The sequence below is a fragment of the Rhipicephalus sanguineus genome, chromosome 9, assembly GCF_013339695.2.
Source record: "Rhipicephalus sanguineus isolate Rsan-2018 chromosome 9, BIME_Rsan_1.4, whole genome shotgun sequence".
In the NCBI taxonomy this organism is placed as follows: Eukaryota; Metazoa; Arthropoda; class Arachnida; order Ixodida; family Ixodidae; genus Rhipicephalus; species Rhipicephalus sanguineus.
The window spans coordinates 11,256,147-11,283,350 of NC_051184.2; the positions used below are offsets into that span (position 1 = coordinate 11,256,147).

Genomic DNA, 27,204 nt, shown 5'->3' on the forward strand with positions numbered 1-27,204 from the left:
CGGGAATATGGCGTAGGCTGCTGCGGGCGAGCAGCGACGGCGGAGTAGGTAAGCGGTGCAGTGACGGGTGGTTGTTGGAGAATTGGTGGGAGGGCCTCCGCAACTTGGGTTCGAATGGCGTGTTGTGGGTCCGGAGCCAAAGCCTGCGCAGGCTCATGCATGAGCGGCAGTAATGATAGCTGGCGCGCTACCTCCTCGCGGATGAAGTCCTTGATCGTGGACAAAAGCGGCTGCTGATCGGCAGGACGGGCAGCTAGCTGCAAGCTTGAGAGCGTGTCGGGCGTCGTGAGGGCTTGACGGGCGATCGCACGCTGTCTACGCAACTCGTCGAAGCTTTGACAGAGTGAGACGAGTGCCGCGATCGTGGTAGGGTTTCTCGCGAGCAGCATCTGAAAGGCGCCGTCCTCGATGCCCTTCAGGATGTGCCAGATTTTGTCCTCCTTGGTCATGGCGGAGTTCACGCGGTTACACAGATTCAGGACATCCTCTATGTAGCCCGTGTAGTTCTCGCCCGGTTGCTGCGCACGTTGACGCAAGCGCTGCTCGGCGTGAAGCTTGCGAACCGTAGGCCGCCCAAACACGTCTGTAACAGCAGTCTTGAAAGCTGCCCAAGTTGGAATTTCAGCCTCGTGCTTGTGATACCACAGCTGCGCGATGTCCGCGAGATAAAACGTGACGTAGCCAAGCTTCATTTGGTCGTCCCATTTGTTACTGGCGCCGACTCTTTCGTACCTCAACAACCAATCTTCCACGTCCGATTCACCTGAGCCGGAGAAGATGGGTGGATCTCGCTCGGGATACACGGCGCCGCATGTGACGTGGACAGCCGAAGGTCCAGCCTGAGAAGGGGTCTCGTTGGCCATGTTGGTGTCACGGACAGGGGGGAGCTTGCGAGAGCGAAGTTCCAGGTTCGTACGGAGAATCCACGTACCTCCACCAAATGTCACGTGGTTTATTCACGTACAAACGTGAAGGAACGACGAGGAACGTCGAGGGTCCAAAATCAAAGCAAGCGCAAGCTCAGGTCGCGTGGCTACCACTAACGATGTGGCTTGCTTTCTTGGCTGCTTCGTCGTCGTCTGTATTGTTCACTACACATATATCCATTGCTAGTGTTCCCAGGTATCATTCTGCGATGGCCAAAAAAAGAAATGAAAGGAATTTTTTTCGTGGCACACATGTAGTTGTTAGTGAACACCGTAATTACGTGCTGTGCGACGCTTGAAATAAGCGATTAGCAGCGCTTTTGGAACAGACGATGTCCGCCGATGAATTGCCGCCACACTAACTCGCTACCAATTGGCCTAGACATCACGAGCCTCGGCGAAGAGTGCCTCTTGGCGTCGAGCCGACTTGCACAACAGAAGCTGCGTCGGCACCGTGCATGGCATCATGGATTACTCGGGACGCACGTGCAAGCGCTGTTCATTTAGCGGACTAATTCTTGCTCCGTGGCTGTGACTATGGCGGCCCCATGATCAAGCTGCACATGTTTTGACGCGCCAGCAGTGCGATTGCTGGTGATAGACACTAGAGGTGTGCACGGGCTCCGGGTAGCCCGAAAGCCCGAGCCCGACCCGGCCCGCGGGCCGGGCTCGGGCGGGCCGACGTGTTTTCACCTCGGGCCCGGGCCGGGCTCGGGCTACTTGGAGTTTTATCGGGCCGGGCTCGGGCCCGGCGCAAAGCCCGACTCAAGCCCGAAATATAGAGAATGAGCGGGAATTGTTTTCCAGCACGCATACAGCGCCTTTTCCGCGGCCGCCCTTTACCGCTTTTCATTTCCATTCGCTACTTTAAACAAAAGGGGAGCAGGTAAAGCACTGCCTCTGTTGCACTCCGACAAACAGAGAAGTAACACCACCTGAGCTGGTGACGGCGCCACGCGACTGTTCGCGTTAGATTTAAGGCCAAATCCCATATGAGTAAAAATGCACGCGACAGCGACGAGCGATCCGACGTAGATCGCCTTCGTGCAAGCTGACTCTTGCATGGGCATACCCCATACACGTGACGGCTTTGGCGAGCGAACTCCATTGTTGCTGGCATGAGGCCGTCTACTTGTATTTTGTAATCTGTGTAATAGAGACTGTTCGTCGTGTGTCGTTTCATCATATCTGATATGCTCAATAAAATGCCAAATTACCGGAAAACGATGTTTTGTTTTCGCAACGAACCTTCAAAAAGCCGGGCCGGGCCGGGCCGGGCCCGGGATTGTGTTTTCTTACGTCGGGCCGGGCCGGGCGGGCTCGCAGCCCTTTGCCGTCGGGCTCGGGCGGGCCTTCGACAAAGTCAGCGGGCCCGGGCCGGGCTCGGGCTCGGAAATACGGCCCGTGCACAGCTCTAATAGACACCCCCAAACCCAAGACTTTGGCGCAGTAAATCTAATTTGGCGCACTTTGACGCAGTTGGCGCAAAGGTGGAATCCCTGCATAGAAAAAACAGATGAGAGATCAAGAAAGAAAGAAAGAGGGGAGAAAAAAAAAGAGAAAAATAAAGAGAAACAAAGAAGGTCGCCCAGCTGTGCACTTCCTTCAGCCTTGGCATCACTAGTGCGATGCTGCCATAATTTTTGTTTTGTTATGAGGAGACCAGATTGATGAAACATTTTTCAGGTGTGGCCGTACAAACCTTTGGAAGCATGGTAAGTTGGGCCAGTTGGTACTGGTTCATTGTGTAACGTGTGGGAACCGAGCGGGCCCTCCCCTTTGGCGGCTAGTTCCCCAGCTAGCGCCACTGACCTCCATTAAAAAGGCTGGACGGCGCATCCCCGCTCTGCGAGGCGGGCGCTTGTGAAGCCACCGGAAGGTGCCCTTTTTGTCCCGGACGCCGGCGTCTTCTGTGCGTCTCAGTCGCGCAATTCAAATCTTCTCGGGTGGCAGCTGTTGTTATGATCGTTTTTATTTTTTATTTTTTTCAAACTCTGCGATTACGCGTCGCTTTAGACGCCGACGAACGCTACACGAAAGATGACAGACGCCGTGCCGGCACCGTCCGAATAAGGCGGAGTGCTGCAACGGACAAAATGCGTAAAAAGTAATGCAACTTTGAGGTACTTACCCATGAAATATCTTCCCTGACAACTTTTCCGGTCGATTTGTACAGTTTACTGAGCTACAAGTAGGCATTTGTTTGAAAAAAAAAAGAAGAGAAAAGCTCTTTTCCGGGACAAAAACGGCGGCTTCCGGTGGCTTCACGCCCGCGTGCTCGATGCGCCATCCAGCTCCTCCTAGTGGAGATCAGTGGCTAGCGCTTGTGCTGGCCCCGCGCAGCTCGAGCGCTGGTAACCGCTGTTAATCAGTGACATGGCTACCGTGGCTACGCCTGCCAAGCCTTTTTGCCTGGTGCAAGCCATGCGTTGGTCTTCCCCACACGGAGCCATGTGTCCGGACATGTCTGGACAATGTTTGCCACGGGCCACGCTAGCACACGTCACTGCGCTTCGCCTGTCCTCATTGGCCACCAGTGACAATGCCCTCTCCCATGCGCTCGCTTCTGTCTGGTGCTGGCTTGCCGTATGAAATGCTCTCAGGCTTGCACGAGAGGTTGACGCAAGACGCTGCTCTGGCAGGTGCACTTTGTTGATGCTGTGCCTGATGACGAAGAAGTATGGCAGAGCCCTTTCTAACGGGTAGGAGCATTCAACAACCTACTCGTTGCGCAATTCGCATTGCGTGACGTCTGGGGTGCTGTCCTGGACACTGCCAAATTCCACCATCTTGTCAAATTTCATAATGGTGGCATTTTAAGCCAATCGGAGAAGTCGTAGCAGCTCTCCGGGCCTATCAGAGTTGAACAATTGTGGAATTTGACAATGTCCAGAATAGCACCCCTGGTCAATTAGCGTTGTGTGATGCCTGGTTATTACTTTACTCTTCTACGACCCTATAGTACATATGTTAATGTGGTTCCTTGCTGACATGAAGCCTGTATAGGGCCTTTTTGCAGAGTTTCAAGCACCAGCATGGCTCCGTGGTAGAACACTGGGCTGCCACGCAGAGGGCCAAGGTTCAAACCCCGTTCCATCCTGAATATCTTTTCTTATTTCTTTTTTTTTTTCTTACTTTGTGTGATAGCAGTTATGGACACTGGTGGCGGTGGCGTCAGTGGACAACTACAGCACCAAAAACGGCAGTTGTGGTCTCATAACAGCTTTCGCTGTAATAGGCCAATGATGACGATGAAGTAAGTAGGTAAAACTCCAGTGGCATTTTGCACACCCCATACTGCTTAAGGATGAGAGACCCACCCTCAAAGGCTTGTAGCAGCCAAGCAACAATGTAGATCGCAGCGGCCCGTGACTCAGCTGCAGACGTGTGTGACCAGCTGCCTGGCACTGCAGGCGTACACTGGTGCAGCCACGGCCGATGGGGGGGCCCCCTGCACCTGCACATGGTCTCTTTTTAGCTACATATTATTATGAGCACTGGAAAAGTGTATTTGTATTCATAACGGCAGGGTCCCCTAATGCAAAAAAACAAAGCAATGCAAATAAGTAAATTTAAAAAAGAAAATTAAAAGAAAAAAGAACGCTAAGTTTAAAAGAAGATGGGACAGGATTCAAAGACCCGACTGTAGTGTTGGCACATGGTGTGACTGAGGACAACAGATGCGCTCAACCCATGCCACACAAGTCTCACTTATTCCAGCGTGCACTCGCATACATATACAGTCAAAGGTGGCTCCATTTCTTGATCACAGACGGACACAACTAAAGTCTTGACCTTCGACACTACCTATATCCCCCCCAAATAGATAATGTGAGCGCAGTCACTGACTCTTCTTTGTCAGCTGGACATATCATCATCAGCTGTGCCAGCTCGAGCTCGACTCGAATAAAGCGGTTCCTCTTGTGGGAATCGAGCGCGCCCTCCCCTTTGGCGCCTTGTTCCCCAGCTAGCGCGTGTGTTGGCCCCCCGCGGCTCGAGCGCCGGGGACTGCCGTTAATCGGCGGTATGGCGACGGCGGCGGCAGCGCCAGGCCTCTTTGTCTGGTGCGAGCCATGCGTCAGCCTCCTGGCGCGCGGGCACGCGTCCGGGCATGCCTTGACATGCTCACGTGCACGCCACCAAGCTAGCTTACGTCACGGCGCAATGCCTCTCCTCATTGGCCGCCAGTGACAACCCCCTTCCCCCTTGAGCTCGCTTCTGTCTGGCGCTGGCTTGCCCGCGTGAGATGCTCTCAGGCCTCGACGAGAGGTTGACGCGCTGCTGAGCAGGCGGCTTCTCGTTCGTGCGTTCGACTTCGGCCCTCGTGCGTGAGTCGTCGCGCCGTAGGCAAGTGTACTTGCTCGGTCTTGCGGAGTTCCCTATACGGCCTGCAAGCCCGTGAGTGTCGCACTGTGCTGCATCTTGGGTTAATAAACCCGTGTTGTTTGTTGACCTCCTGTCTCAAGTGCCTTTTCTGCGCCGTGCCGGAGAATCGACGAACCCGGCCGTAGCGTCTTTGTTCGTTGCGGCAGTGGAGAACGTTGCGTCCCTTGCCGGTCGCCTCGTAGGGTAAGCGTCTCGCAAACCTATCTCCACACTCTTGTGGTGGAGGTGCTGGGCATCGATCCCAGTACCTTTCACACGTTCTTACTGGAGCTCCGCTCGGGTCGCTGCATAATACCAGCTGCCATGCCCGCTCAAGAAAATCCTGGTTTGTTCGATGCCATCAGCCCACTGCAGCCTCTGCCTTCCGCTCTGGCCATCAACAGCCGCCAGCGTTATTTGGTCTACGAGGGGATGACGTCGAAGACTGGCTACAAAACTTCGACCTCATCAGTGACTTGATAATAATTACAAACAAAGAATTACAAAAACAATCTAAGTTGAAATCCAGGTACATAGTCCTGAAATCTTGGGGTTGGTCTTTGGGGTCTTGTGGACTGACGAAGAAGTGGTGGCTCATCAGCCGGTCCAGTGCCAATAACGGGAGCGCTATCAGCCCCACCATCAAAAGGAGCACTATTATCACCAACATCATGATTGTCATTTGAAGGAAGGCTTTGTGTGAGCCTCTGAATGCATGGACCCTGTAACTGTAATTAGGCTGATGGTGTTGACGGAGCAGAGTCAGAGGACGGTGCAGTTCTGCCTGGTGTTGGTGGACTTCGCGGCCAAGAGACTTGTGACCCACGGTGGTGCCCGTCGTCATCCCATATTAGCGCATTCTGTGGCAATGCTTCCTCAAGAACTGCAATCAATTGAGAGGCATTCCACGTGCAACCATCTTCAAGGCAGAAGGACCAGCGTCCTGTTTGCTTGAGTTTTCAATGGAGGTCCATAACTGGGAATGCCGTATGAACCAGGAACTGGCTTCTTGACCCTCGTGTACTTTCCAACTTGGAACTTTGGTACTCTGGTTGCTCTCCGTCGGTCAACATAATCCTTGCTTTTAAGTTGCCGCTCTTTCACCCTCTCCTGAAGTGAGCACATCTCCTGAGCAGGGTCTGTGAAGAAGTTTGCAGAGGGATGGCCAATGACGTCCAAGGATGTCCTCATGTGCCGGCCATGCAGAAGCACTGCCGGAGAGAGTCCAGTGGTACTGTGAGGAGTGGTTCTAGGTTCCCAAGTACAGTAGAACTCCGCTGTTACGTTCCTCACTGCTGCGCTTTCCCGGCTGTTACGTCATTTTCCACCGGTCCCGGCATAGCTCCCATAGGATACAATGTATTGGGAACCCCGCTGTTACGTCGTAACTGTCGGACCGTTCCCGTATGATAAGTCGTGAAGTGCGCTCAGAGCCGACCGAGTGACTACTGAAGAGAGCGGTCATTGGTGCATTTTCACGCAGCTTGGCCTGGTTTGACCGTAACATTAGCCGCATGAGAGGTGCAAGCAACAGAATCTTTCGATTGATGCAAACAAATGCATCGCCTTCGAGATTTGTACTGCAAGGATGGCGTCTATGACGTAATTGCTCGGGAAAGCAAGGCCTTCGAGATTGGCATTTACTATTGACAAAAGCATAGCCTTTGAGATTTGTATTTCACAAACATGGCGTCTATGACGTAATTGATTGCGAAAGCAAGGCCTTAGAGATTGGCATCCACTGCTGTCATCGTGTTGGCGTAGACTCATCATCATTGCTATTTGTAGGAGGACGGGAGGAGTTCGAGCTGGTTGGAGCTCGCATGGTCGTGCGCGTGGTTCGCGGTCGGACTCGCCGCGCTGGTCGTGATTGCGTGTGCTTAGTTCTTTCATGCCTACAGCTGTTGGTGTTAAAAAAATCACATACGTTGATTACATTTCTGTGGATGAGGCCGTCCCCAGCTCCGCGTTTCTATCCGTCGACTAGATCGTGCCTGAGCGCGCCAATTTTCGTGCTGCTCGTAAGCGTTGAAATAAAATTCTGTACCACTAAATATTTTGTCGTTTTTCCTGTTTTTTGGCTCTTGCGTTTCCCGTCTCTTACGTTTATTTTCTACGGTCCCTTCAAAAACGTATCAGCGAGTTCTACTGTACTCTGTGAGAGTGTTCCTTATTGGCCAACTGAATGTATGATTTGAGGACATGGTTAAACCTTTCAACATGTCCATTTGCTTGGGGTTGGCATACAGCCTAAAAGCTGTGCCTGATCCCTCTGTCTTGAAGAAAGGAATCAAATTCTTGGGACTTAAAGTGTGATCCGTGATCCAAGACAGGTTCAACCGGGTAGCCATCCCATGCAAATATCAACAAAAGGAAATGAAAGTACTGTATGGGAGGACACATCATGACAGAAAGCAATTTCTGACCACTTGGAAAAGTAATAACAGACAGATATCACAAAACGACAATCAGCGGATGTACGCTCAAATGGGCCAACAACATCAATAGCTATCTTGCTCCACTGCCGGTCAGGAAGGGCCACCGGCTGTAGTGGAGTGGGATAGTTTTTAACACTCTTGTCTGCAGCTTGGCAGATTGCGCAGCTGCAGATTTCACTCTCAACCTGCTTGCCTTGACCTGGCCACCAGTACTTTTCATGAAGATGTTGCTTTGTCTTCACTATTCCAGGGTGCGATTTATGGGCTCGCTTAAGAAATGCAGCTGGGAGCTTGGGTGGGACTACAACACGTTCCAAGCACATCAGCAGACCGTCCACTACTCTTCGTTCCTCTCATGCCTCATAGTAATGACTTAGTTCAGCTGGCAGTTTTCTTGGCTGGCCATGCAGTCTGAACGAAATGTGCAACCTGCTAAAGCTTGCAATCCTCGGTTGTAGCAATTCAGAGGTCACTGATGTGAACTGAAGACGTTATGATAGACATTATTTCTTCTTCGATCTTAAGGCCGGCAGTCTTCTGTATCTGGGCAAGAAGCCGCGACAAAGCATCACAACTACTTTGCTGTGTTCTCCATGTTGCTACTGTGCAAAGAAGTCGTAACACAGCAACCGCGCAGTCCAGCTTGTAATGCAAAGTGGTCGTTGTCCTGTGCTTTGTGTTGAAAGCAAAGATACTATGGCCTGGTGATCTGTTACCAAATTGAATGATTGTCCCCGGAGATAAATGTGCCATTTCTTGCATGCCTATAAGCAGGCCAGGGCCTCACGTTCTCCTGTCGAGTACTTCATTCTGTCTCTGTCAGGGCTCTAGATGCAAATGCAACAGTTTGATGGATGGACCATCAGCTTGTTGCAGTACTGCACCCAAGCCATACGCAGACGCATCTGTGGCCGCAATAACAGGCAGCGCCGGGCCGAACATTCTCTTTGGGATGCAAGGAGTTCCTTTACCTTTGTAAAGCTCTTTTCAGAAGCGAGATCAGTTAAAATGAGTCCTTGTGAAGTACTCTATGCCTAGATTCTTCAGCAAGGTGGAAAAAATCTTTGCGTAATACTCAACTAGATCAAGAAATGAACGCACATGCCTGCATCTGTGGGGGTGGCAGTCAGCACAATTGCATCAACTTTTGCTTGAAGGAGGCGCTATTCCTTCTTCAGTGACATGGTGTCCAAAAATGATAGCTCTGATGCATTAAAGACGCACTTCATTGAGCTTAATCCAGCTTTGGAGATGCAGTGCAGAACTTACTCCAGATTCCTCACATGCTCTCCCTCAGCCCTGCTAATGATGATATTGTCTATGTAGCAGAAGACCCAATTGCAACTCTGCAGAATCATGGTCATGCATTGGTGGAATGTGGCTGAAGCCGATGCCAGTCCGAAGCACACTCTTTTAAACCGGAAAAGGCCATCGTGCATAATGAAATCTGTGAGATCTCTGCTGTTCGGGTATAGCATAAATAGGTAATAGGCAGAGGCCAAATCGATCTTTGAAAAGTGGCGTGCACCAGTAAGGCAGTGCAGTAGCTCTTGCGTATGGGGCAGGGGGAAGCTGTCAACTACAATTGCTTTTTTGGGCTCTCTGACATCAACGTAGAGGTGGATGCTGTCGTCTTTGTTGCAGACTACAACTACAGGAGAGATACACTCAGAGGCATTAGCCCTTTCAATTACATCCTCAAAGAGAAGCTGCTGAAGATGGTCGCTAATTGGCTTGGGCAGAGAAAAGTGGTAAACATCACAGTTTCTGCACAACTGGAGGCACCGATAACTCCATTTTGAAGTGATGCTGGATGCCTCTGGCCAGGCCAAAGCCCGGTGAAAACAAATGGGAAAACATAGCAGATAACAAAGCTGGCATATGGAACATTGGTGGATCTGCAGGCACTGCATTGCCCATATATACGATTGTAGCTGCTCTCTGACTCGTGGCATCTGAAGCTTCAGCAGCTGTGTGCATGCAGCGTAACTGTGCACCCACAGTGTGCAGTCCTAAAACTTGCAGAGCGTCCAGACTCATAAGAAGAGTCCCTGTGGGCATGGTATGAATTGCTATCACAGCTGTTTCTTCCTTGAATGAGATGCTTGCTTTAAACTGGCCCAGTACGGGGATCTTCCGGGGTTGGAAGTCCAACAATGCAAGTTCAGAGCTGGTCAACTGAATTCGTTCGCTGAACATGTTTCAAAATTGTTGTTCCCGTATAATTGACACAGCTGATCCAGTGTCGACCAAGAACTTGAAAACATGCGGTTGTGAGCCCGAGGCGACTGGCGCGACTACGACATCAATGTAAATGCCCGTGCGCTTGTCTTCGTGGACAGTGAGTAGGCTAATGACACTTGATGCATCTTGTTCAGGAACTACTTCTTGGACGTGAGCCAAGCATTGTGCTAATGCTCTGCGTGAGCTACGGCAGACTTGCATTCAGTGGCCACGGTGGCCGCATGCGAAGCAGGTTCCACAGTTCCGTGAGCTGATGTTGCCTGCACTGGTGAAATGTCGTGACAGAATCTCGCAGGCCGCGTCATATACGTCTGGGGGACCCAACGCTGCAGTGTCTTGCTTGGAGACCACGTCACGATTTTTAGATTCACTGGCTGGCACAACGTCGGTAGTCAATGGCTCCGTTGTCCATAGCTGGGGCGCGGTTGGCAACGGTGAAAGAGCATCGAGAATGCATTGTCCTTCCGGGCCCAGGCAGTGCAGCTGCAGGGCTCAACGGCAGAGTGCAGACAGGCCGGCTGCTCCAGACGCGAGAAGAAAATTCTCGAAGAGGCATAATCAGCGGGGCCATTGTATGGCTGGAGTCCCGGGGTGGCAAGAAAAGGAGGTCAGATTGTAGTGTCGGCACGCAGTGCGAATGAGGAAACGGACGCACTCAATTCATGCTACACAAGACTCGTTTATTCCAGTGTGCACTCGCATATACAGTAAAACCTCGGTAATTTGTACTCAGTTCATTGGGAATCCCAGATCATTTGTGTTATTTGCGCGGTTCCAAATTTTTACATGTAAATTTAACCGGATAATTGTTGCGGCCAGTCTGCCACTTCCCGGTTAATTGGCACACTTGGCCGCGGCTTCCAAGATATGCAAAGGGTGTTGCGAATCTCGGAAGCTGTAACTAAAACATACGCATTTTTTTACATACAGATCTCGAAGGCCATGCTTTTTTTTTTTACCGGAAATACGTCGTAGATGCCATGTTAAAGCAATTGCCAGACGGCGATGCGTGCGGTTGCAATCATGATCACCATCTTCTCAACAGCAATGTTAGCCACTCTAGCGAAGTGAATGTTTTGCGGAGTCTTTGTGTCATTTCGATGTCGGTTGGCGAGCATTGTGCGATTCGGTGCGATGCTCCGTTTGTCTCCTGTCTCCACTTGAGTGTCTTCCCTGTGAATTGGTTGACTGAGGTGTGCTTGGAAGGAAGATGCCGAAGTACAAGAGCTTGTCCCTGCACGAAAAGGTGTGCTTAATTGAAGAGGCCAGCAAGTCGATGGCGTTGAAAACTGCTCTCGTCAAAAAGCACCACGTGCCTCTGTGAACGCTGTATAAGTGGAAAATTCTCGATGCTTACAGCAAGATTCACTCGTCAAAGCGTACACGAGTACGCCCGCCTACGTACGCCGACGTTGAAGGAGCTCTGACTGGCTGCAGAAAGCCAACGCAGCACACCTTCGTGTCAATGGGATCATATTGCGTGAGAAGGCCAACCAGCTGGCACTGCAACTAGGGCATTCTGAGTTTAAATGCAGCAATGAGTGGTTTTGCCGATTTAAGGAGCGCAACAACCTGACATTCGTGACTGTTTGTGGCGAGAGTGGCAGCGCGGATCAGTCTGTTGTCGACGGCTGGAAGCAGCACACCTTGGCTCCACTACTCGCCAAGTACGAAGCAGCAGATGTTTACAACCTTGATGAAGCTGCTCTATTCTGCAAAATGTTACCTACGAAGACGTTCACTTTGAAGGAGGCAGACATTAGGGGCGAAAACAGAACAAAGACAGAATCACTGTTTTGTTTGGTGCAAGCATGTGCAGTGAGCACAAGCTGCCACTGCTTGTTATTGGGAAGACAGAAAAGCCTCGTTGTTTCAAAAATGCATGACTGCCACCCAAGGATGACCTGATCTATAAAAAGAACAAGAAAGCTTGGATGACGGCTGCACTCTTTGAAGAATACGTGCGGCACCTTGACCGCAAGTTTGCGGCCGCAGGACGCAGCGTTTTGTTCGTCGTCGATAATTGCCCAGCTCACGGCGACATTCAGAACCTGCAGGCAATCAGGCTCGTCTTTCTACCCCCGAACACGACGTCACTATCGCAGCCGATGGATCAGGGCGTCATACAGCACACCAGGAAAATATATCGCTACAACCTGTTGAAGTGAATGCTCCTTTCCTATGACAACGGAAAAGAGTATAACATTGACATCCTCGGTGGTATTTGCCTCATTGTTCACGCATGGAGGCAGGTGGAGGCCACCGTTATTCGACGGTGTTTTGAGCACGCCGGGTTTGTGAAAGAAGAGGCAACCTCCGCTGAGTGTGATGTCACCGCTGTCACTTCCCCGTTTGATGAAGAAGGGGAGACCCTCTGCGCTCGATATGAGGCTTTGCATGCGGAGGACGAGGATTGCACTCCAATCGGATTCTCTGAGTATGCAAATGTCGAGTGCACAGTGCAGACGTGTTACGCCGACATCGACAGCGAGATAGCTGCGAAATCGACCGATTCGGCCTCTAATGTTGACAGTAATGACGAGCCCTCCCGAGCACCCCCTTTGGTGGATGTCATCGACGCCTTGAGTGTTGTGCGCAGCTTCGTCGAGTGCAAAGGCGGCGAGGCTGAGATGCTGCGCCTCATTGAAAGGCTGGAAAACATGACTTTCAGTGCTGGGAACTACCGAACGCGTCAGTCACGCATGGAGAAACTTTTCTCCAAGTAGGCAAACTTGCCACAATGAAGGTGTGACTTTCGTGTATCACGTTTTCTGGCTGATTTCTTTGATTTCGCGTTGTTTCGGATAATTGGGAATCCCGCTTGATTGGGATATTTTTCTCGGTCCCGAGACCTTTGAATTAACGAGGTTTTACTGTATATACAGTCAAAGGTGGTGCCTTCTCTTCATCACAGATGGAAACAAGTAAAGTCACTGACCTCTAGAACGAAAAACGAATACTTTATCCACTACGCTATAGAAGCAACTGTAGACAGGGTGAACAGAAAGGGTCACTAAAGGGACACTAACACAGCAGTGCTTGTTTAATAAAAAGAAAATTCTAAACTTAGGACAAAATCATTCAAGAGTTCACCACACCCCTAGTGCGATCTGAAATGCCCATTCCCGAGGGAGGATGTGGGTCGCTGCATGCACCTTTTACACAAGCCTGAAACAATGCTTTGCCACTTAATAGCATGGCTGACAGATGATGCTATCAAAATTTAGCGTCGTGCTTGGGCAGTGCAAGTTACTTCGAGTGAAACAAATAAAATTGCGCAGCGGATGGAGGACAAGTAGAAGTAGACAAGACAAGCACAGATTAACAACTAGATTTATCGACATCAAACGTCCACTTCCGACGCAACTGTATCACACCATCTTAACAGCCCGTTATATACCCCGAAAATTTAGGCTCTGAGATAAATGGAAGGCTCACGACAGGCTTACATGGGCCAAGCTTGATAATCACAGATGCTTCCAGTATTTCACTTGCCCTTTTCTCTCTTGCACGCCCCAGCACTTTTAACAGCGGAGCTGTTTAAGCTCGACAAACTGCCAGCGCGCGTCCTCAAGTAATTATCATCATCATCAACGGCCTGTACCTGCACAATAATTTGGCCGGCACGCACTCTCTTCGTCTTCTTTTTCATCGTCTGCTTCACTTTCCAATCACGTGCGCCTGGCGCACACTCTCACTGTGCTGATCTGTCCAAAGAAGGTGCAACAAACAGAGAGGAAAAGAGAGAAAGAAACAGACATAAAAAAGAGACAGATAAAGCACACAGGAATACCGAAACAGAAAGGAACAGAGAGATAAATACAAAGACAGAGAAATAAACAGGAAGAGAAAGAGATAAAAAAGACTGCAATAAGAAAGAGAAAGAAAGAAAAAGAATGAAACACATAGAGAAATACGAAGATAGAGAAATAAACAGACAGGAAGAGAAAGAGACAAAAGAACAGACTGCAATACAGAAAGAGAAAGAAACAGACAGGAAGAGAAAGAGATGAAAAAAGACTGCGATAAGAAAATGAAAGAAAGAAAGAAAAAGAATGAAACACACACAGAGAGAAATATGAAGATAGAGAAATAAACAGACAGGAAGAGAAAGAGACAAAAGAACAGACTGCAATACAGAAAGAGAAAGAAACAGACAGGAAGAGAAAGAGATAAAAAAGACTGCAATAAGAAAGAGAAAGAAAGAAAGAAAAAGAATGAAACACATAGAGAAATACGAAGATAAATAAACAGACAGGAAGAGAAAGAGACAAAAGAACAGACTGCAATACAGAAAGAGAAAGAAACAGACAGGAAGAGAAAGAGATAAAAAAGACTGCAATAAGAAAGAGAAAGAAAGAAAGAAAAAGAATGAAACACATAGAGAAATACGAAGATAAATAAACAGACAGGAAGAGAAAGAGACAAAAGAACAGACTGCAATACAGAAAGAGAAAGAAACAGACAGGAAGAGAAAGAGATAAAAAAAAGACTGCAATAAGAAAGAGAAAGAAAGAAAGAAAAAGAATGAAACACATAGAGAAATACGAAGATAGAGAAATAAACAGACAGGAAGAGAAAGAGACAAAAGAAAAGACTGCAATACAGAAAGAGAAAGAAACAGACAGGAAGAGAAAGAGATAAAAAAAAGACTGCAATAAGAAAGAGAAAGAAAGAAAGAAAAAGAATGAAACACATAGAGAAATACGAAGATGGAGAAATAAACAGACAGGAAGAGAAAGAGACAAAAGAACAGACTGCAATACAGAAAGAGAAAGAAACAGACAGGAAGAGAAAGAGATAAAAAAAAGACTGCAATAAGAAAGAGAAAGAAAGAAAGAAAAAGAATGAAACACATAGAGAAATACGAAGATAGAGAAATAAACAGACAGGAAGAGAAAGAGACAAAAGAACAGACTGCAATACAGAAAGAGAAAGAAACAGACAGGAAGAGAAAGAGTATAAAAAAAAAGACTGCAATAAGAAAGAGAAAAGAAAGAAAGAAAAGAATGAAACACATAGAGAAATACGAAGATAGAGAAATAAACAGACAGGAAGAGAAAGAGACAAAAGAACAGACTGCAATACAGAAAGAGAAAGAAACAGACGGAAGAGAAAGAGATAAAAAAAGACTGCAATAAGAAAGAGAAGAAAGAAAGAAAAAAGAAGAAACACATAGAGAATACGAAGATGGAGAAATAAACAGACAGGAAGAGAAAGAGACAAAAGAACAGACTGCAATACAGAAAGAGAAAGAAACAGACAGGAGAGAAAGAGATAAAAAAAGACCGCGATAAGAAATGAAAGAAAGAAAGAAAAAGAATGAAACACACACAGAGAGAATATGAAGATAGAGAAATAAACAGACAGGAAGAGAAAGGATAACCAAAAAGACTGCAATAAGAAGAGAAAGAAAGAAAGAAAAAGAATGAAACACATAGAGAAATCGAAGATAGAGAATAAACAGACAGGAAGAGAAGAGGACAAAAACAGACTGCAATACAGAAAGAGAAAAAACAGACAGGAGAGAAAGAGATAAAAAAAACTGCAATAAGAAAGAGAAAGAAAGAAAGAAAAAGAATGAAACACATAGAGAAATACGAAGATGGAGAAATAACAACAGGAAGAGAAAGAGACAAAGAAACAGACTGCAATACAGAAAGATAAGAAACAGACAGGAAAGAAGATATAAAAAAACCGCGATAGAAAAATGAAAGAAAGAAAGAAAAAGAATGAAACACAACAGAAGAATATGAAGATAGAGAAATAAAACAGACAGGAAGAGAAAGAGATAAAAAAAAGACTGCAATAAGAAAGAGAAAGAAAGAAGAAAAAGAATGAAACACATAGAGAAATACGAAGATAGAGAAATAAACAGACAGGAAGAGAAAGAGACAAAAGAACAGACTGCAATACAGAAAGAGAAAGAAACAGACAGGAAGAGAAAGAGATAAAAAAAGACCGCGATAAGAAAATGAAAGAAAGAAAGAAAAGGAATGAAACACACACAGAGAGAAATATGAAGATAGAGAAATAAACAGACAGGAAGAGAAAGAGATAAAAAAAAGACTGCAATAAGAAAGAGAAAGAAAGAAAGAAAAAGAATGAAACACATAGAGAAATACGAAGATGGAGAAATTAAACAGACAGGAAGAGAAAGAGACAAAAGAACAGACTGCAATACAGAAAGAGAAAGAAACAGACAGGAAGAGAAAGAGATAAAAAAAGACCGCGATAAGAAAATGAAAGAAAGAAAGAAAAGGAATGAAACACACACAGAGAGAAATATGAAGATAGAGAAATAAACAGACAGGAAGAGAAAGAGATAAAAAAAACAGACTGCAATACAGAAAGAGAAAGAAACAGACAGGAAGAGAAAGAGATAAAAAAAGACCGCGATAAGAAAATGAAAGAAAGAAAGAAAAAGAATGAAACACACACAGAGAAATATGAAGATAGAGAAATAAACAGACAGGAAGAGAAAGAGATAAAAAAAACAGGCTGCAATACAGAAAGAGAAAGAAACAGACAGGAAGAGAAAGAGATAAAAAAAAGACTGCAATAAGAAAGAGAAAGAAAGAAAGAAAAAGAATGAAACACATAGAGAAATACGTAGAGAAATAAACAGACAGGAAGAGAAAGAGACAAAAGAACAGACTGCAATACAGAAAGAGAAAGAAACAGACAGGAAGAGAAAGAGATAAAAAAAGACCGCGATAAGAAAATGAAAGAAAGAAAGAAAGAAAAAGAATGAAACACACACAGAGAGAAATATGAAGATAGAGAAATAAACAGACAGGAAGAGAAAGAGATAAAAAAAACAGACTGCAATACAGAAAGAGAAAGAAACAGACAGGAAGAGAAAGAGATAAAAAAAAGACTGCAATAAGAAAGAGAAAGAAAGAAAGAAAAAGAATGAAACACAGAGAAATACGAAGATAGAGAAATAAACAGACAGGAAGAGAAAGAGATAAAAAAAGACCGCGATAAGAAAATGAAAGAAAGAAAGAAAAAGAATGAAACACACACAGAGAGAAATATGAAGATAGAGAAATAAACAGACAGGAAGAGAAAGAGATAAAAAAAACAGACTGCAATACAGAAAGAGAAAGAAACAGACAGAAGAGAAAGAGATAAAAAAAGACTGCAATAAGAAAGAAAGAAACAAAAAGAATGAAACACAGAGAGAGAGAAATACGAAGATAGAGAAATAAACAGGCAGGAAGAGAAAGAGAAAGAGATAAAAAAAAGACTGTCAATAAGAAAGAGGAAGAAAGAAAAAGAATGCAACAGAGAGAGAGAGAAATACAAAGACAGAGAAATAGACAGACAGGAAGAGAAAGAGATAAAAAAACAGACTGCAATACAGAAAGAGAAAGAAACAGACAGGAAGAGAAAGAAATAAAAAAAAGACTGCAATAAGAAAGACAAAGAAAAATAATGAAACAGAGAGAGAAATACAAAGACAGAAAGAAACACACAGGAAGAGAAAAAGATATAAGAGACTGCAACACAGAAAGAGAATGAAAGAAAGAAAGGAAAAAATGAAACCGAGAGAGAGAAAAATTATAAAGACAGAAAGGAACAGACAGGAAGAGAAAGAGATAAAAAAACAGAGCGCAATACAGAAAGAGAAAGAAACAGACACGAAGAGAAAGATTTAAAAAACAGGCTGCAATACAGAAAGAGAAAGAAAGAAAAAAATACGTAGACAGAGAAAGAAATAGGATGAGAAAGAGATAAAAAAACAGACTGCAATACAGAAAGAGAAAGAAAAAAACAGAGAAGGAGAAATGCAAAGAGAGAAAGAAACAGACAAGAAGAGAAAGAGAAAAAACAGAGAGAGAGAGAGAGAGAGAAATACAAAGAGAAAGAAACAGACAGGAAGAGAAAGAGATAAAATAAACAGAGAGAAATACAGAAAGAGAAAGAAATAGAGAGACAGAGAAAGAGATAAATGAACGAGGAAACAAGAAATAGAAATAGAGAAAGAAAGGGAGAAAAGACAAAAAAACATAAAAAGAGCAAGAAACAGAGAGAAAAAAAAAAGCGAACGGAAGAAATAGAAAGAAATGGAGACAAAAAAGTTGCAGGCAGTTTGCACTAAGTTGCGCAAAGTTTGGCACAGCAAAAACATGGACCCGTCGACCGACATGTCTGGCTTCGAGATGCGCGGCTTCCTCCTCAGGAGTACGCAGCCAGGCTATAGACTATAGAGCAGAGGTTGCACGCGATATCTTCGTCAGTGGGTGTGGCTTAGCTACTGTGCTTGCGCGGATTGGTCAGGTGGTGCGGTATCTGGCTGCTAGATCACGCGATGCTTGCTTCCTCTTTTTTTACTTCTCTACCTCTTTCTCTCTCTTTCGTTGATGCTCTCTTGTCTCTTTCTTTCTCGATTTCTTTCTATTTCTCTTGCTCACTCTTTCAGTGCTACACTTTACTCCCCCCCCCCCCCTCCTCCTCAGGATCACATCCCTCCTCACGCCACTTCCCTTTCCCACCCCCTTACTACACTATACTACACAAGGCTATGCTGTGCTCTGCTAGCGTGCCTGGATAGCCGAGTGGTTAGGACACTCGCCTTCGGATCGAGGGTATGAGTGTTCGAATCCCGCCTTGTGAAGAATTTTTTACGGCAAGAATTTTTCTGTCTTCTTTTATATCTTTCTTTCCGTCTCTCTGTTTCTCTCCTTTTTCTTTCCCTCTCTCTTTCTTTCCATCTCTGTACTCGTTCTCAGGTAACCATACAGTGGCACATACCCGTTAAGATGATAGTTTTCTGCGATCGACTCACAAGGAACGATTTGCTAAATAGCTTCGCTGTTAAAAATTATGTCAGCTTCTCACTAGTGGTGCCAAGCTAAAGGAACAGTGCAGCTGGGTGGCCTTCCTTGTTTCTCTATCTGCTTCGTTCTCTCTCTTTCTTTGTTTCTATTTATGTCTCTCTTTCCTTTTCTTTCTGTTTTGCTCTCTGTTATTTCAACTCTTGTTCATGTTTTTCATGTCTTTTTATCTCTTTCACTGCTTCTTTCTCTCTTTTTCTTTGTTTCTCTTTATTTCTTTTTTTTCTCATTCAAACTTGCTTTCAGTTTTTTGCATTTCTTTTTCGTGCCTATTTCTTTCTAAGTCCTTCAATGTCTTCATTCCCTATATTTCTCTTTCTATGGCCTTCTTTGACGCTCCTTCTTTCTCTCTCTCTTTCACATGTTTCACGTGCTCCACTTCACCAAGCAGAGCGTTCGTTTCACGCACGCACCTGCTGTACTCGATGGTGGGGCTGGCCTAATTCCTGTAGTGCACCCACCTGTGGAGATTTTTGTAACACCGCACAAACTACGGCAAGCTGCAAAGGCTTCACTGTTAGGAGATTAAAAAAACAGAGAGAAAGAGAGGAAGAAAGAAAGAAAAAATTTAAAAAAGATGAGGAAGACCACCCAGCTCCGTTGCTGGTTCCCACCTTGCACCACTACTGCAAGCTGTGCAAATTTTTTTCGTTTCACCAAAGAGGGGCATGCGGTTGGAGCAAAACCTACAATGTACCGCCAAATGTTCTCCACTATTGTAGCTTGCAGCATACGAATGCTCCAACAGCCATTCATTCAAGCACCTTCTCATTTGGCACACATCGACCCTGCCACAGCCCAACGGGACCTCATACTACCTTCGTTCTGTATGCTACAAACTTGCGTTTCCAAAAAAAGGCAGGTGTCAGGGGAAGATGAAAACTTGTGATGAAAAATTCGTAAAAAACAGGGGGTGTGCTGGAGCTGACGTTTCAACAAGCGGACTTGTCTCCACGCAACCAGTTGCAGCCTTGAAGAAAAGTTTGCTTGTCGAAACGTCGGCTCCAGCACAACACCCATTTATGAACTTTTCATCACTAACTCCAGTTTGTGGTTTATACCACAGCTGCCATTCTTCCTAACACTAGTAAGGGCACACATGCTAGACAACTTGCACGTTGCTGAGCACAAAATACATCGCCAAATTTTCCTGCCACTTTCTTAATACTATGTGAAGGTGTGGATTTGTGGTTTTGCCTTATGTCTACAAACACAAGTCAAAGTTGTCATACTGCAAGGTACACAACATAGTGCAGCTGTGCCACAGTGAAATACAGTTGGCTAACGCTAAATAAAGGCCCACTTGCCTGGGAGGTGCTTTATGATACGCTTGTCCACAAGTTCCACAGCAAGCGACACCTGGCTGCAGTCATCAAATGGCTTTAGCTCCTGGTCTTCAGCTGCAAAGATCACACAGTTAAATGTACAATGTGTCAAGTTTTTGATCAATCAATGACGCCTGCCTAAAAGACGCCAGGCATGCACAAAGCATGCAGCACAGTCACAGCATGACTGCAGCAGCAGCCTTCATAGAGTCCACTGTCAACTGCCTTAGGGCAGCCACTGCAAGCACGGTTGCACGGTTGCAAGGTACCCGCTATGCAATAAATTATTACATTTTGTAAAGTAGCAAATCACCCAATACGGCAATATGCGCACCTGTGTAGCTGGACACTTTGTTGTTGGTGTGGTGGATGATGCTGAGGATGAATACTTATGGCTCAGCCCTTTGTATTTCATGAGAAGCTCTAATTTACCTGCACAGGCATCGCCACAATTGCACCTTAGTCAGAAGACCTTTTCCAGGACACCATGGCATTGGCCACAGTGCAAGTTGAGGGGCACAGTCAATCTCTATGCAGCCCGCCGCGGTGGTATAGCGGTTACGGTGTTCGGCTGCTGATCCAAAGGTCACGGGTTCGATCCCGGCTGCGGCGGTCGCGTTTCGATGGAGGTGAAATGGTAGAGGCCTGTGTACTTACATTTAGGTGCACATTAAGAACACCAGATGGTCGAAATTTCCGGAGCCCTCCACTACGGCGTCTCTCATGATCATATCGTGGTTTTGGGACGTAAAACCCCGGATATTATTATTATCAATCTCTATGCAACAAAAAGTGATGGCGGTACTCACTAGCCAGAGGCCATAAATCAAGCCAATTTGGTTTAAACGGTCAGCAAATGTGTTAGGCTCTATGGAGAATTGGACGGGTATTCGCCACAGCTATGCTTCTAATTATTTAGTTTAAAACAGTGTGAGGGCATCCATCCATGGTGGTGAAGTAAGTGATGGCTTCTTGCTGCCTAATAAACCTAACAAGTGGATATCGGCTTGGGCTAGTTGGTATGTCATGACGAATTGTATAGCGCAAACGGGGTACTTGGACAGACAGAGAAAACTGACAGTTTTCTGTCAGTTTTCTGAAGACAGCGCCTGTCCTCGTTTTCTCTGTCTGTCCAAGTACCCCGTTTGCGCTATACAATTCGTCATAACAAGTGGAGGTTCATTTGGGACGGAGCTGACATGAATTCTAGATAATCCAATGCAGATGCCTCAGCAGCAAACCATCGGTCAGTGACGGAGCGGGCATTTGACACCACAAGCGCGACAAGCATTAATGGTAGGGCCTGCTTCAGCCTCCAAGGTCTTATCTGCTCCCATGGTGAAAGCAAACACAGCGGCTTCCTTTCTTAACACCATTACCGCCAGATCACATTTGACAACAGTGGTGACACCAGGGATGATGCAGCAGTTTTAAGGATTCTCCTACATGCAGTAGCCACTGGAATAGATTGACAACGGGCAGAACTTTTGTGTGTTGATGAACACTACATGTGAAGACCCCATACAGCCCGCCCTTGCGACCACCTTGTAAGGAAGTGCCAAACTGTGGTGTCACTTTGCTGGGCCCTTTGACTGCTGGGATGCATTCGCTGTTGTATTCAAGGAGGAGTTTGCCACTTTGATGAAAATCTGTGACTTAAGGTGGCATTGGAGCAGCCCATGCAGCACCCCGACGAGAATTTAAGGAAGTTCATGTATGTAGTGGCCGTCTACTACAATCAGCAGCAAACCATACAGTCAGTGCTTCCTTGCTGATTGTGGTAGAAGAGAGACCTTGTCCTGAGCCAACTGCTCACACAAAAGCAATGCTTTCATATCATCAGGACCAGTGGCCTGCCATTTCAGTGCAGCCAATTTGCATGCCGACATAACTAGCAGTAGAGCGATGGCTACAACAAGCATCAAGCCACATTGTTTGCCGATGATGCGGTAGCATCATCCACACTGCATGCAACTGTACTGGTGGATGACGCCAGGACTGTGCCATTTGCTTCCAGTGTGGTTGTGGGCACATTCAAGCAAAATGTTCAGGAAATGGGACCCTGCTGAGTAGGTAACTTCAGTATGTATTAGCCCAGCAGGTGCCTGCAACACTGCTATGTAGATTACATCAGCAGCTGGAAGGAAGGAGCCACCACTCCTTGACATTTGAATAGTGAGAAAGGCATTCGACACAGTGCTCATAACAAACTCCAACATGAGGCTGCTCAGTCTACCAAATTTACTGAACCAGATCCAAGGTGGTCACTGAAAACATGCCAAGAACCTTTTTCCACTGGTGAAGGCACCACCACCATCTGTGCCAACACCAGTCTTCTGGCCACCACTGATGACCTCAGTGTTGTAAACAGTGCAGCGAAACTGGCACAGGCACAACTACAGACATTCTTCACGCATGATTACAAAGACTATCCAGGGCAAATGCCTACAGCAAGGGACCCACATTGTCTAGTACATGGCATCCAGGGGAGCTTTGTCGTGCACGTTCCGTGACAGAACGTCACAAGAGGAGAGGGAATAAAAAGCCAGTAGGAGAAAGGCGAGTGCCCCAGAAGAACGCATCATGTCTTGATCGTCTGCTGAGGAAATTCACAAATGTATTCAACGCACGAAGAAACATAGAATTATGATAACTCAATATCAACATCAGGGGGCATTGTTTTTCAAAGCTGCTAGCATCCAAGGTGCTGAAGTAGCAGGCACCGCCTAGAGCAGCCACGATCGAGTCAACGTTAGGCATAGGATAAGCATCCTTCCTCGTGACCTCGTTTAGCCGGCGGTAGTCCACACAGAGCCGATAGGAGCCGTCTCTTTTGGGGACCATTACCACCGGTGAACCCCAGGGACTGTTTGAGCGTTGGACAACTCCGGTCTCAATCAACTCATCCAACGCCTGGTCAATTGCTTTCCTCTTGGCCACACTGACGGGGCGAGGATTGCATTTCCACGGTTGTGCGTCGCCTGTGTCAATCCGGTGCCTCACAAGAGAGGTGCAACCCGGGCGTTCAGTGAACATGTCACTGAAACGAGTTAGCAGCGACGACAGTCGTGCCTTCTCATGTGTCGACAAGCTGTCCGGCAAAGGCGGCAGCGAGCGATCCGAGCTGCTGCGTACGGGGGTGGTCACCGGCGTAGCTGAGACCTCGTCCACCGCTGCAGCGCTATGCTCGAGAGAAAGCGGTAGGAACGGACCGTTTTCTGCCGCACCGGCCAAAGGGCCAGTCTTGGCGTCTGAGTGAGAGACACGGGCCGAAGGGGCCACGTTTTGTCTCCTCTCCTCCTGCTCTCTCGTGGCGTCCGGCGACTTACGGGCAGCCGAGACCACGGGAGGTGTAGCGAATGGCCGTAGGGCGCCGGAAGGGCCGTCCCTGTAGCCTCCGCTTGCGACGTCTATCACGATACCCGTGTGCGCGAGAAAGTCGCGACCAAGAATCACGGGCACGGAAAGACCCGGGAGATGCACGAAGCGCTGTCGGCGCGCGCGATTCTCCCAGCGCACAACCAACCGCGCAGCGCCGCACGAGGTGGCGGTACCGCTGGCGAGATGGAAGGCAGTGTCGCAAGCTCGAAGGCGGACACAGCGGTCGCGCAAATGAGCCATAACCTCTTCGCCGAACAGCGAGATCGAAGCCCCGCTATCCAGCAACGCCGCAAACTCTCGACCAGCGATCGTAAGGGCGATGAACGGCGCCGGCGTGGCTGGAAAGTCATGTCTAGCGCGACACGCCATCGGTGCCAGAGGTTGGGTTACACCCCCATGCTCTCGTACTGCTGTAGCCGCCGGCGAGGGGGAGCTCACCGACGGCTCACCCCATTTCCCGACGGGTGAGCAGGCCCTTGCATCGGGTGGGGCGCGTTGCATGATCGCGCGGTGTGGCCACGCTCATGACAACGGTAGCAGACGACACCTTTTCCCCCATCAGTGAGGGATTTTGGCGACCCCTGAGAGCTAGGAGGTCTCCGTTCGCTAGCCGCAGGGGGGGCTCCGCGATCGGATCTCTCCTCGTGCATTGGGGCACGGGGGTTCCGTTCTCGTTCGCCCTGCAGTGCAAAGGGGCACGCCCGGGCGTACGAGTACGGGTCGAGCGCGCGGTCCGAAACGTCCGGCGCGTCTCGTTGCTCTCTCACGGCCGAGGCCACCTCGTGATTAGGGGGATTACGGGGTGACGAGTCACCACCAGCCCACGCACAACGAGGCTCGAGAGAAGCGGACGGCGGTGGCGGCGGGCGGTAGGCTCTCGCCGCCAGTATGTCGCCGTGAATACGCTTCGCATCGGAGGCCAGCTCGTTCAGGTTACGATAACGGGCGCTCCGAAGGTAAGCGGCGAAGGTTGGATGAGCCTGGCGAATGGCTCGCTCTACCTTCTCAGCGTCTGATGCCGTAGGGTCGGCAAGGAGGTAGAGTTCCTGCAAAGCCCGGACGTACTCTAGAAGAGATGCGTCGGGATGCTGTGTTCGGAGCTCTAGCTCGCGACGCATGCGGCGCTCGTAGTCAGGAGGAAGGAATTCGCTACAGAAGAGCGCCCTAAACTCCTCCATCGAACGAGCTTGGTGGCCGACAAGTCGGTACCACCGCGCCGCTTGGGCTGTCAGCGATACAGGCAATACACTACCAAGCATAACGCTGTCGCTCAGCCCCATCACCCGCTGATAGCGGTGCAGCGCCTCGAGGTACTCTGTGACACTCATGCGGTCCGAATAACCGCTGTACTCAGGCAGAGGTACCCTTAGGCTACTCGGTGCGCCTGGCTGCGGGGACTCGAGGCCTCCCTTTACAGCACAAGGCTGCGAGCGCGCTGCTTCCAACAGGACGTTTAGGAGCTGCGCCGCAGTTGCGTGCAGCGGTTGCGTGCAATGAGAACAGGCGTTGCGCAGTGACGTAAGCTAGCTTGGTGGCGTGAGCATGTGAGCATGTCGAGGCATGCCCGGACGCGTGCCCGCGCGGGGCCAACACACGCGCTAGCTGGGGAACGAGGCGCCAAAGGGAAGGGCGCGCTCGATTCCCACAAGCTTGAAACTGAAGAGCACAGTGAGTAAGAGCTATGTGGCAAAAAGAAGAGGATGTATTAACGAACAAGAGCACCAGACGGTTTTCATCGAAAGATGTGGTGTTTCTACCGGGGCATTTCTAGAAATCCTTTCCATGTATTTAAAGTCGACGCTGGTAGGTTGGAAGGAAGGCGTTTATGTGCAGAAGTCAGGGATATGTATTGGTTCTAAAGTTGTTCCGGTTCTCAGTGTTTATACCTTAGCAAGATTGACAATCTTTTGGAAGGCGCCTTAGGTAATTCGGTTATTAAGGTTTTTCGTTATGTGGACGATTACTTGATTTTTTGTAGTGGTGAGGACTTTCAAAAGGTGGTAACTTCCGTGAGCGAAAAATTTGAATTAAATGGAGGAGGGCTGAGCTTTACTAAAGAGGTGCCTCAGAATAACGGAATACAATTTCTAGACATTTCCTTAACGTTCCAGAAGAACCACGTGTGCTGGCAGTATTCTCCTAGATCGTCAAAACCGCTGTTAAATTTTTCGTCGAAGCACTCGAAGGTTGTAAAAAACGGCATCGCCATGTCTTGCCTTAAGTCAGCCCTCACCAAGTCGTGTGAGCACAAAATGAGTGATAGCTTTAACGCACAGGTTACGCGTCTTTTAGATGTAGGGTATCCTCGTGATGCAGTGGCCACGGTCGCTGAACGTTTAAAGAAGTCTATTGTATTAAATCCTAGCATGGTTGCAGAAAGCGACAGGAAGAAACGTGTCGTAGGTATACCGTAAATTCATCGCGTATCTCACAGGCTAAAGAAAGTAGGAAGTAGATACGGCGTTAATGTTGTTTTCACGGCTGCCAATAAGCTAGGTAAGATTTGTGCCGCTGTGCAGAGGAAGAATGAGGGAGTAAAAGTAGTGATGCAGAACTATCGGTAAATTGACTATCGATAGTATCGATAGTTTCTTTGAAACTATCGATAGTGCTACTATCGACAAACTATCGATAGTGCAATCGGTAGTACCATCGTTAATATTACTATAGCGATATTACTGCCACGCGTGTTCATTGCTTTGTTTTGACGTATTCGGGTTTCACCTACAAAGACTGTTAGCAACGTTTGACGCAGACCGCGCCGTAATCTTTGAGAAGCTTCACAATTGCTTGAGATCATTCTGTTAAGATTACGAGCCGGACGCGAATAGTCAAGTTTATTCGAGAGCCTACGCGAGCACCAGCGATAACGCTGGAAGGTTTGATGACTGATGTATAAAAGACAACGCGTTCCATCGATGATCAGATTACTCAACGGCTGACGACTGCTCCCGCCACTATCAGTGCGCAGCATGTATCGCTTGTATTTTGAGTTTTGATTTTCTGGGCACAAGTTCGCCCAAATAAAGATTTCCTTATTTCCCAGTCTGGCTGCAGCATTTTTCACCGTCACAACCACGTGACAATACTATCGATAGTGGTGTGAATAATGACGCGGTTGCTGGCCGGCTATATTGCCAAAATAGTTGCGATAGCCTGCTACCAGCTTCGCTGAATTTATGAGCATTTTTTGGCAGAGAAATTAATTATTTCCGCAGTGAAAATGGCGGAAAATATCCATCAATAAATTTGTATCCGAAAGCAACCAGTTACAGCTTACAATTAACTTCTTGATATTTTTCTTATTTTGAAATCCTGAAATGCAATATCAATTTGAAGCCGCGCAGTCCCACTAAATGTAACGTCTTCCTATCCACTACAGCTGAACAGTTTGACTTTATGGTCATGTCTCCGCAAAGCACTCTGGTTAAGAACACAAGCATGTCAACTTTCTTGCCCTTCAGCCTGCTCCTCCGGCTCCACTATGTGCCACGCGCGCGGGGAACCACGTTTATTCTGCATTGAGTCCGCGCTGTTGATTTTATACTATCGATAGTACCATCGGATGTTTTACTATCGATAGCGCTATCGATAGTATTTTTCACCATCGATAGTTCGATAGTGAGTCAGCTATCGATAGTATCGATAGTACCATCGATAGTTCTGCATCACTAAGTAAAAG

The 27,204-nt window shown here is 47.4% G+C and overlaps 1 protein-coding gene and 1 long non-coding RNA gene across 6 annotated transcripts in view; both read right to left on the reverse strand.

Moving 5' to 3' along the window:
• LOC119404591 (nuclear pore membrane glycoprotein 210) overlaps positions 1–27,204 on the reverse strand; it is a 345,697-nt gene that overhangs the window by 137,009 nt on the left and 181,484 nt on the right. For both annotated transcript variants that reach the window (XM_037671142.2, XM_049418937.1), the window contains exons 11-12: positions 20,124–20,216; positions 4,247–4,383 (exon numbers count right to left, since the gene is read on the reverse strand). In XM_037671142.2, the coding sequence (XP_037527070.1) occupies positions 4,247–4,383; positions 20,124–20,216 (230 nt within the window). The remainder of the gene's footprint in view (positions 1–4,246; positions 4,384–20,123; positions 20,217–27,204) is intronic.
• Positions 13,837–17,452, reverse strand: LOC125759789 (uncharacterized). Of its 4 annotated transcripts, none has more exons than XR_007417476.1 (3): positions 17,388–17,452; positions 14,408–14,465; positions 13,837–14,155 (listed from the first exon to the last, which is right to left on the reverse strand). It is a non-coding gene; the product is annotated as an uncharacterized LOC125759789 (long non-coding RNA). The 4 variants fall into 4 exon arrangements; XR_007417477.1 differs by lacking the exon at positions 14,408–14,465 and adding an exon at positions 14,728–14,785; XR_007417478.1 differs by lacking the exon at positions 13,837–14,155 and adding an exon at positions 14,213–14,309.